At 50.0% G+C, this 11187-nt stretch overlaps 1 protein-coding gene across 7 annotated transcripts in view; it reads left to right on the plus strand.

The window, feature by feature from the left end:
* Positions 1 to 10656, plus strand: part of LOC101683137 — a 69992-nt gene extending 59336 nt beyond the window's left edge. For 3 of the 7 annotated variants that reach the window (XM_013044390.2, XM_004769580.3, XM_045080062.1), the window contains 5 exons: positions 224 to 333; positions 4606 to 4666; positions 5317 to 5519; positions 8361 to 8460; positions 8888 to 10656. In XM_013044390.2, coding sequence (XP_012899844.2) covers positions 224 to 333; positions 4606 to 4666; positions 5317 to 5519; positions 8361 to 8460; positions 8888 to 8938 — 525 coding nt within the window. In that variant the 3' untranslated portion in view covers positions 8939 to 10656. Of the gene's footprint in view, positions 1 to 223; positions 334 to 4318; positions 4667 to 4774; positions 4913 to 5316; positions 5520 to 8360; positions 8461 to 8887 lie in introns of all 7 variants that reach the window. The other 4 variants (XR_006606785.1, XR_006606786.1, XR_006606784.1 and 1 more) reach the window with 4 other exon arrangements.
* The last annotated feature ends 531 nt before the right edge of the window (positions 10657 to 11187 follow it).

The raw sequence follows: 11187 nt of genomic DNA on the forward strand, positions 1-11187 counted from the left end.
CATGCCTAGAATATTTTGATGCACATCCAAAAGCATAATAAGTGTAAGCTCAGTTGAGTAAGTGCTAGATTTGCTCGAAGAAACAGCACAATGCGCCGCTCCCGTGTGTGACAGAAGTGTGCGGTGAAGCAGTAGAGAGGGATAGGTACTCATCCTTGACAGCGTGCGTTCTAGCTCTGGAGGCAGGACAGGAAAGTCAAATACAAATCAAACTTTCTTTCAGACCAGGATTACTTGTAAACCAGAAGAGAAGGATTCCCCAAGTAAAGTATACCTTCGCCGCTTGCATCAGATGTATTTATCTTCGCTTGCTAACATGGACTTCTCCAGGAGGTGAGCTCCTTTCTAAAACACACGCGGATGCCGATTTTTTATTTTTGAAGATTTTATCCATTTATTTGAGAGATTGAGCACGAATCAGTGGAGGGGCAGAGGGAGAAGCAGGCTCTCTGCAGAGCAGAAAACCTGGTGCGGGGTTCGATCCCAGGTGTCGGGATCATGACCTGAGCTAAAGGCAGACCCTTAACCCACGGAGCCACCCAGGTGCCCTGGGGAAGCCTATTTTAAGTTGTCTTTCCACACTCGTGTTCAGTCTTTTCACAGGTCCACGAAAGCACTGTCACTCTCCAATGGGTTGCAGATGATTTCCCAGTAACAGAAGTGTCATAAAAACTAATCAGTAAGAAAGAACTTGGCATTGTGTAAATCTGCAGAGTAAACCAAGTAACTTCTCTCCTCTGAGATTGTCAGGGACTGTAGGGAGTTGCCACGGAGGAAAGGGACCATTATCTTTGAGGATTATGTAATAATTCCCTCGGGGCTGGAACTTGCTGGAACGTCTTGTGCACACAAACTTAAAATCCAGTGTTGCTCCTACCAAGCACGTGACATCGACAGAATGGAGCTGAGCTCACCTGCGCACCAAGGGAACATGAGAGCTCATGGCGGGGTGAGCCATGTGCCCCACGCTGGGCACTGGACAGGCGCAAAATCAAAATGTGAGCAATTGCATGATTGGTGGCTAAGGCAAATATGAAACCGAATATTTAAAAATTGCTCTAAGAATGGCAAAAGAGAAGCCAAGGACAGAAGTCTTCAAAGCCTCTCTATCATCTGCCCCGAATGAGCACCTCCCCGGGCTCTGTGTTCCAGCACCAAGGGCTTTCCCCGGCATGGGGCAGATGCCCTGAGCTCAGCCCCTCCTCCTCTGTTACAAGGTGGGTGCTGTCACGGCAACCAGGGCCGGGCTCCAGGCACAGTCCACCTGGTCTGTGTCCACTTTGTGGTGAAGGTACCATGGCCTGTGATCTGTTGAGGCTGCGTCCCACGGGGAGCATTGTAGGTATCTGTCCTCACCTGGGGGAGGAGGTAAGCCTCTGTCTCCCTATTCCCCTAGGATTGAACAGGTGCACGGTGTACACAGACACAGAGCATGGCCCCTGGCCCCAAGGTCATACTCTGAGACGTAGGATGTGAACTTGGATCTGCTAGCCCAGAGTCAGTCTGCTGCCTCCAGCTTCCTGAGCCCATGGCAGCCGGGAGTGGGGAAGGAGAAGCTGCCTCCTCTCTTGAGAGCCCAAGTAGGCAAGGCCACCTTGGAATTAGGAGGAATCCAGATGGTGGCAACCATCTCTCAAACTAGGGGCTTCACCAGGTGCCTGCGGATGTCTTTTGGGACACATGACCTGGAGACAGGCTCACGGAAGACTGCCCATTCTTAGAGTCAGAGGCTCTGTCAACGGAAGGCTCTCTTCTCCCCTGCAGAACCCCGTGCCCAGAGCACACCGCAGGCCTAGACCACCACAGCCCTGCTTCCAACGGGAAGCATCCTGCAGATTGCTGCTGCAAAGGAGTGACTTCTGGTCATTTGCAGGGAAGAGTGTCTCCCTTTTAGGGGCCAATTCAGGCCCGGCTATTAGCATTTGAATCAGCCAGCCGTGCTGTTTTGATTGAAGACAGAAACCCAGCCTTTGTTGTTGCAATTTAGGGGCCTAACGACTTTTCTGTGCTCCTTTAATCAGTTCAAACAGTCGGGGAAATGGCAATCTATGGGAGAAGTGTGGTCTGGCCTCGGAAGTGCAAATGTGGCTCCTGTCCCTGAGTTCCCCCTCGTCAGCTTCTGAGCCCGCCTGTGGCAGCTCCGTGAGCTCCCTGGGCTGGCTGTCCTCCCATCAAAAATGGGCGGAACGTCTTCAAAATATTAAACCGATGCAAATAATCACAAAAACGCACCAGTGGGGGTCAGCCCCTTTTTCGTGGGCTGACCCTGCTTCCTTCCCGTGGATGTGGCCAAGCCAAGGGTCACGTCCAAAACGTCAGTGACGTCGAGGTCCCTGAGTCCCTCGGGAAACTTTAGAACATGTAATTTCCTTGCTTAGGGGAACTTTGATTCATTTTTGTAGCTTAGAAAACGGCAACATTTCAAGTTTAAATAGATGGAAGGCCAGGTTTTCCAGAATCCTGTTTGCTCTGCTTTTCTGCATTGATTCTGCATTACATTTGCATATCTCGTGAGTGTATGTGCACGTGCGTGTGTGCGTGTGTGCAGCCCCGGGTGAAGACTGGATTCTTTGCCACTCAGTGATGAGGGAGAAAAGGGAATGTCTTGGCGAAGCTGACACATTTGCTGCCCAGCTGGGAGCAAAGTTCCACGCGGTGTGCTGGTTTTTGCCCTGATCCTTGGGCCGAGGCCCCGAACGTACGGGGCGCATCTCAGCGCTGCGGGGCGTCAGCTCCCGGCCAGATGGAGGGGACCGGGGTTGGATGAATACTCTCCCTGCGCGTTGGTTGGCCAAGGCATGGGCGACCCCCCCGGAGGGTGCATGGGCCCCAAGGCCCCGGGCAGGGATGCACGCGGACCCCGCCTTCGGGGCTGGGCTCAGGCTCCAGCCAGGGAGGAGCCGAGCGACAGGGGCAGTGGCCGCCTGCTCTGCCCGCCCCTTCGGAGCACCGCTAGGAAGAGGCTTGGCAGGGCTCAGCGCGGACGTGCCCTCCGAGGGCATCTGCGCGCACCGACCCACGGTCCGGCCACTCCTCGGCTGCCGGGCCCCTTCCTTTCTCCGCTCCGCTCCCGTCTGGATGACCGGGAAGGGCGCTCCTCCGGGACTGCGGTCCACCGACACCCTCCGGATCTTCCCTGGGCTCTTCCCTGACCCACCACCTCCTCCAGGAGGCATTCCGGGATTTATCTACTTCTTCCACGAGCCCCTGCCTCAGTTGGGGCTGAACTTGCCCCTCCCCGAGGGACATTCTTTAGCTGTTTGAGCTCCTGACTACCGTGTACCCTCCCTAGGCCTGAGTCCTGTTCCAGGAAAAGCAGATTGTCAACAGCTGTTCTCCAGGAGCTGATAAGACGCTGTTTGTTTCTGCCTTGGTGTTTGCTGTATCGTGTGTACAGAGACCAGCGGCAGGCCGGGCTTTCAGGCACCCGCCTCATCCCGGCGTGAAGGGGCGCCCATGCGGGGGCAACGGCCCTTGCGTCCCCTCGGCCGGCTGCCCCCTGCCCTCCGTCCTGCTCAGGGCACCCAGAGCCTTGCTGTGGGCTTGCCCAGGGGGACTCACTGTGCCCAGGGCCTGCGTCACCTGGCCTCAGCAGGAGAAGCATCGGGGAAGAAGGATGAAGTCCCCTGGGGCCTGGCCTAAGGCCATCCTTGGTGGCTGGCGACACTGAGGTTCTTCGGTTGGCTTTAGGGTTGGTGTCCTCAAGCATGACACAGCGAGGACCGTCATCCCTCCGTGTTCTCATCGAGCCGATGTGAGAACCAGTGGGGTCTGCAGTGGTGACCACGGGGTTTTGGGGAGAGAGATGTCCTTGTGGCGGTCACTGCGGGGTCTGTCATTTGACTTAGAACAGAGCCCAGAGGAGCCCACAGATCCTCAGCCTCCAGGGCTGATGGAGGCCCCAGGGGAATTCCCAGGGGACAGCTTCCCCACCTCTGTCCCCGAAGTCATAAGGCGGCCCGGGAGGCGGGCAAGGGAGGGGGAGGGGACAGCACCGGGACACACGTTCATCACTTACTGGTGCTGAGAGCCAAGTGGCAGCTAGTGAGGCCGGGGCTGGTGGAGGCCTGTGCAAGCTTCCCTGAGGGCCTGTGTCACTTCTTCCCCTGACATCCCTCCGGCTGATCCTGACTTCTCGTCACAGATCAGAAAACAGGCTCGGGGACTCTGAGGCTGTCATGTCCACATCCACGAACAGCCTCAGAGACGCAGGCCCTGCTCTGGGAGCCGTGCCTCCAGCCGTCGGTACTTCTCTGGACCCAAACCTCCCGGATTGAGGCCCATTTTATTGCCAGACCTTCTTTTTAATTCTCTGTAGGACTGAAAGGAAAATGCAATTTCATGGGCTATCATCACGGGTGGATTTCATACCGAAAATCCGTATAATCCGTGTAATTCGTCCGTCCGTGAATGCATGCTCCGTGAGCCCCGAACGCCTTCTTCACCCGTTTATGATTGCTGCGCTCGAGATGCACATGGGCAGAGGCTCCCAGCGAGAGAGAATATTGAGGGCTTCCTAACAACAGCACCGTGTGTTCAAGGAGTGCTGAGCTTCACAGCTTACTTCTGTGTTTGCTTTTCTCTGCTTGGTGCTACCCTGAGCAGACTCCTGGAGAGGAACGGCTGGTTTGCAGATGTGGACCCAGAGAGCAGAGCCGGAGATCTGGTCAGTGTGGTCTTGGGCTGACGCCGCACAGTGAGGCCCTGTCTCGGGTCCAGGGGGGCTGGGGGCGAGGGTCCAGCCCCAGGGAGCTTCCCTGCTGTGTGTCAGCAGATTCTCCAGCGGCAGTTCTGGTGCGTGTAGGAGGGCTGCCTGTAAGCAGCGGCCGCCGTCTAGAATGAGGGATGAAGCAGCCGCCGTTTGTACCCAACCGCATTCCCATTCCGGATCTTGATGTGGTGGAATAGAGAGGTCAGTTCAGTTTTACGGAGATAAAAATACAACCTTGAGTCTGACTTACAAACAAAACACAGTCAAAGCAGCACCAGCCTCTCCACGCCCGGGTTTCTCTGGCCGTTCGTTCCCTCTGCCGCCAGGGCACCGCCCAGCGAGGCCGCTGCCGGGGTGGGCCATCAGACAAGATGAGCTCCCGGGGTATTACGGGGGACGTAACAGTATTTCTTGGCAATAGGGAACTATCTCCTAAAATATCAAATGGTATGCAATGAAAAGATTAAAATGTGAATAAATAAACCTACCTCTTAATGATCCTTTTCGTTCAACTACCAAGTTCTGCTTTAAAAGTTATTACGCATATTCTGACTGTAATGAAAATGGCAACAACAAAAACTGAAGGTCACGCTTGCTTCCCAAAGCTGGATTACACACTCCCACGTGGACATGAGCTGCGTGCAGTGCGGCCGGAGCCCAGCGCCAGGAGGACGGGGGACACAGGGCCACCTAGACGGCCGCCCACAGCACGGCCCCCGCTCCGCTTCCTGAAAGGCGACAGCCCAGCTGGAAAAATGGAAGATCCCAGCCGGAAGACCAGAGGACACCCAGCAGCCCAGTGTGACATGTGAGTGGTCGAGAAAAGTGCCAGAAAGGAGAAGCATTGCAAAAAAATCCCAAACTGCAGGTTTTGAGAATGGGACAGTGACAGGTTAAGTGGGACGGAGAGCTAAGAGTGCCAGATCGCAAGTGGCAGGCCCAGGCTAGATGGCAGCCTAAGCCCACGTTCCCAGGGCAGCCTTCCAGCGCGTCCCTGTCTGACGCGCGTGCCGTGCTGTCCCTCTGACCAAGCGCCGAGACCCTGTCCGGCCACAGACGGCTTCTTCGCTTGTCTGTCTACCCCTCCCCCGCTGCCCCCCCCCCCCCGTTGGAAACGAGAGGGCACACCAGCTGTCTTGCTCACCGCAGTGGCCCTGCTCCTGGTCCGTCACTTGCAAACAGCAGGAGCTCGGCTGACTTTTCTTGAATGAATGAAGGATCCCCTTCTGGGTCAGATTTCCATGCGCGTCTGTATTGCGCCCGCTCCCCGTCTCACGGCGAGGCAGGATGGCATCAGAGGCGTTACCGGCCATCCCTGATTCAGCTCCTGTCTGCCCTGTTTGCCTTTGTCAGGCCTGGCCTTCATCTCCTCCTTTAGTTCAGGGGTGACAGAGACACCTGCGTGGGGTTGTTGCACGCACTCAGAGGAATGTCCATAAGGCGTTTTACCTACACCCGGTGCATACTCCCAGCTCTCTGACGCTGAGGGCTTTGTGCAAGCCGAGCTCCACGTACCCTGCGATACAGCAGGGAGCGGTCGTGGAGAGCGTCTAGTGTGCGACGGGCACCAAGTCTGCCAGCGGAAGCAGTGCCAGCCAGCCCGACTCCTACGGGGGAGAAGGGCAGTTGCAGCCGGGCCTCTGATTAGGTGTTTGAGGGGCAGGTGTTGTCCGTGGTGTCGTTCTGATGTGGCACGGGGGGCTGCCCGGACGAGGCATGGAGAGCTTCCTGGACAAGGCCCTGGAGGCGGTCTCTTACCCTGTGGTATCTTGTCAGTATCCACGGTTCTTTTTGGAGTCCTTTCCAGCTGGAGGGAAAGGAACAGACTTAATTTTTTTTTTTTTAAAGATTTTATTTATTTATTTGACAGAGAGATCACAAGCAGGCAGAGAGGCAGGCAGAGAGAGAGAGAGAGAAGGAAGCAGGCTCCCCGCTGAACAGAGAGCCCGATGCGGGGCTCGATCCCAGGACCCTGGGACCATGACCTGAGCTGAAAGCAGAGGCTTTAACCCACTGAGCCACCCAGGTGCCCCCAGACTTAATTTTTTTAAAAGATTTTATTTATTTATTTGACAGACAGAAATCACAAGTAAACAGAGGCAGGTGGGGGCGGCAGGAAAGCAGGCTCCCTGCTAGCAGAGAGCCCAATGCGGGGCTCGATCCCAGGACCCTGAGATCATGACCTAAGCCGAAGGCAGAGGCTTAACCCACTGAACCACCCAGGCGCCCCCAGAGTTAATGTTTTAATTAATGCACCTTGACCTTTAAAGTGGAAGTATCATACTCTCTCACCATAAAGATGAAATTTAGCCCAGGGGCAGGGGGTTTTTAGAGAGCCTGAGAAATTGGGTGCACACTCATTGCTGACTGTGGCTGGTCAGGAGTCCGGAGCGCCTCTCGATTCTGGTTGACTCTGCCCTCCAGCAAATGTCACAGGTAGTGTTCTCCTGGGCACCCAGGGGTAGACCCATAACCGAAGACAGGACAGGATCGTCTCACAACAGCTGTCCTCTGATCTCTGTTTCCTGGGTCGCTCTTAAATTGTACTGAATTGTAGCTGCTTTATGGGTGTTAACTTCAGGCCAACACGTATAGGTGTACACGCTCGAGTCACTTGTTTGGATTTTCATGCAAGTTGCAATAGATATTTTTTCTTTTGCACGCGCGCGTGCACACACACACACACACACACACACACACATGAACTCATGCATGTGCCCCTAACCTTGTTAACACTGATTTGTTTTCATTTCTCTGGCAATGGGTTTCAGTGGAGATTTTTTGCTACAAGCTAGTGTTTTGCTAGAAGCAGACACTATTTTACTTAGCCCATATCTGTGGTTCTCAAAACATTTTCTGAAGCAGAGTTGTTGAATATTAAATGCAAATCCAAAATTATATGCCTTATTTCTAGAATCTTGAAGAATATTTTCATGATTTCTCTAGTGATCAAAATTTCCAATCTGAGATATAATAGTCTTGGATTCATATGATCAGAAAAAGATGTATAGATATTGACAGCTGTGAACATATATGCAATAAAAATTTATACATGAGACAGTCTTCCGAGAGCCACTGGATGGGGAAACCTATTGGCAAATGGATAGTAGATTTTGGTGTTTAACATATGATTCATAAGCTTGGGGGGGTATGAAAATACTTAAAATATATTGTATATGATTATGCACATTTGATTGTTCTTGGAGAAAGCATTCATAGGGTGTTGTTGTTGTTTAAATTAAGTTTTTTTTTTTTTTAAAGATTTTCTTTATTTATTTGACAGAGATCACAAGTAGGCAGAGAGAGAGAGGAGGAAGCAGGCTCCCTGCTGAGCAGAGAGCCTGATGCGGGACTCGATCCCAGGACCCTGAGATCATGAGCTGAGCCGAAGGCAGCGGCTTAACCCACTGAGCCACCCAGGCGCCCCTTAAATTAAGTTTTAAAGGCAGTCTTTAAAATGTTCCAAAGGTCTTTAAAATGATCCAAAAGTGTTTGATGTTATGAAGTTCAATGAAGTGAAAAAAAAAAAAACTTATATTTGCAGAAAACAATATACACTAGTATTAATACCATTTTAAGATTCACGTGTAGGCAAAAATAATTTAAATACAGTCTTCAAGTCTCTCTGTCTTTTGTTCTCTTCCTTTAGGATTAAGCTTCCAGAACACAAGAAGAGGAAACCTGCTCCTCCCAGGATGACCCCAGTACCTCTGACTCTGGAACAAGCAATTCAGACTCACCATGTTGTGGTTGGCTCCTGTCTTTTCTCTGCCCAGGGGTTAGAGGACGTAGCGCCCCAGGCAAGCAGGCGAAGTTAGAGTGGGAAGGAAGCCAGGAGATGTTGCAGGGTTGGGAGGCTGTGGCCAGAGCGGGATGCCGAGCGGGATTTCTGAGTCTGAGCAGCTCTGGGCAATGCCTAGAGGCAGGAACGGGAGCACCTTCCCTGGGCGGAGGCGGGCGAAGGTTGCAGGGTTGAGGGCTGAGGTTTAGATGGGTCAGCGGCCCAAAGAGAGGAGAGTCCCAGTATGACCGCAGGGGCGGGGGCGGGGGTGGGGGTAAATTTTTTCCTAACTCCTTAGTGAATAAGAAAAACGGCCAAGGGTCAGGGTTCTAAGAGGCAGTAGGTGCACTTGGCCTTTGGGGTTTATATATCTTTTTCCTTTTCCTTCACTGCAGGAGGCCAGGACAACAAGACGATATTGGACCAACTATGTGGATCAGGAATGAGACTCACATCCTGTCATGATGGGAAGGACGAAGAAATGCTGAAACTCTCAGAGAAACGATTAAATGGCAGATTTCTGTTTCCTTAGTTCGAAGTTATGACAGACAACAACAGCATCGTCAACTAAATCATAGACTCATGGTAAACGTGACATTGTTCATACGGAAACACAGAACCGTGACTGAGAACAGACAGGAGGAAGAGTCGGCAGAACGTGCCTCACCGGAGTCAAGACCGTGGAAGTTAACAGATGGAGAAAATACATAAGCATGATGTATGTGGTTAAATTTCAGAAAGAATTTTTAAATTACGGGTCAGCATTAGGAGACTCTTAAAATGAATCAAAGATGTTTGAGAAAGAATGAAATAGAGCTTTCAGAGTGGAAAATTAATAAATAAATTAATTAATATTGAGGGGGTTGAAGAATACATTAGACATGCCCAAGGATAGAATTATTGAACTATAAAGATGAGGATGGATTTTCCAAACTAGCGCACAGGGGAATAAGCAGTGGGGTGCATAACAGGTTAAAGGAAACAGAGGCTCTAGGAGGAAAATCCAGCATACATTTCATGACAGCTGGTAGTAGGAACAATCGAGAGAAAAGTATCAATGAGAGAATTTGAGAATTCCAGAATTGATGAAAGGAACCAATCCTCAGGTGTAGGTGTCCCAAGGAACCACAAAGGCAACAAACACAAGGAACAGCAGACGGAAAAGGACATTGTTTAAAGAAGCGGGAGAGAAAGGACAGGTCAGCACAGGGAAATGACAGTGAGAAAAGCACAGGACATTCAATAGTAACATTGAATAAATTCTTATAAATTATTTTAGTGAGAAGAAGTAGAATATTTAAATAGGCTTAGCTATGAAGTCAATTAAGGATATAATTTCAACACCATCTAACAGAGAGAATGAGAAAACTCTAGGCCTGTATGATTTTACTGGTAAGTTCTCTGAATACTTAAGTAAGGAATAATGTCACCATTCCTGTGCGCTCTCCAGAAAACGGGAGAGGAAGGCATATGTCCCGGCTCTTTCTGTGAACCCAGAGTAACCTAGAAGGCTGATCTCATTCAGGCGTGCAGCTGTCAAAGTCCTCAGCAAAATATTGACCAATTAACCCACTAATGTGGAGTTCATTTCAATAACTTCTTCTGTAATAAAAATTATTACAATTGATAGGTAAGAAGGAAATTACTCAACTTGTTAGTGTACTTAAAAATATATTTGTTAAAAACATGTACTTAATGGTGAGATAGTGAAACCTCTCTTTGCGAAGCTGGAAACAACAGAAGGATACTTGTTCTTCTCATTTCTAGTCAAGACTGGTCTGGAAGTTTGACCAGTACTATAAGCAAGAAAAAGGAAGAGAAGCTAGAATGTTTACAAGAGATATAAAACTATGTTTTGTAATAGAAAAATCCCGAAGAACACAGAAAAACAAGAAGATATCATACATTTCTGGAAAATGCTTAACTTTGAAAGGGAGAGAGAGACTCTTGATGGGGCAGGAGCGTGGATGCTGGAAATGGGCTATTTCTTGACCTCACTGGTGGTTACTGTTTGCTTTACAATGAGATTATGAGATTTATATGAAATTTTATAATGAGATGAAGGGTCTACATAAAAACTATAAAAATTTTATTATTTTATAAAATAATTTTTTTTAAAGATTACATTTAGGGTAGCAATAAAAGTTAATTACCTGGGAGTTAATTTGGAAAAAGTGTGTGTGAGCCCTTTGTGAAAAAAAGCATAAAACGTCTTTGAGAGACATTTAAAAAGATCTATGTGAAAGGAGCCATGATGCTTTAGAATAGAAATACCACATATTTAAATGGTGTGAGTTCTCCTCAATCTGGTTTTTAGATTTAGTGCAATTTCAGTAATTTTTCATGGAATTTGACAAACTAATTCTGAAGTTTGTGTGGAAGAGCTACTGGTTGGAACAGGTGGGTCACACTGAGAACAGAAGATAGTAAAGTTGGGCCTGTTCTGTAAGACCTCAGGCCCTGATTTCAAGTACTACAGCAACTTAAATGGACGTTTATTGGTTCAAGGTGGATAAAAGCATCTGTGAACTAGAATAGAGAGCTCAGCATAAAAAGTCAGACTCCAAAATCATGTGCAGAACGGAAACTATCATGGTAGATTTGTTGCCGATCTTTGGTGAGACCGTGGATGGTTTAGCCAATGGTGCTTGGACGGTTGGTTTTCTCCATTGAGAATGGATCTCCGTCTCATCTC

This window comes from Mustela putorius, unplaced genomic scaffold, assembly GCF_011764305.1.
Source record: "Mustela putorius furo isolate JIRA1106 unplaced genomic scaffold, ASM1176430v1.1 tig00000450_pilon_pilon_pilon, whole genome shotgun sequence".
NCBI classification, from domain to species: Eukaryota; Metazoa; Chordata; class Mammalia; order Carnivora; family Mustelidae; genus Mustela; species Mustela putorius.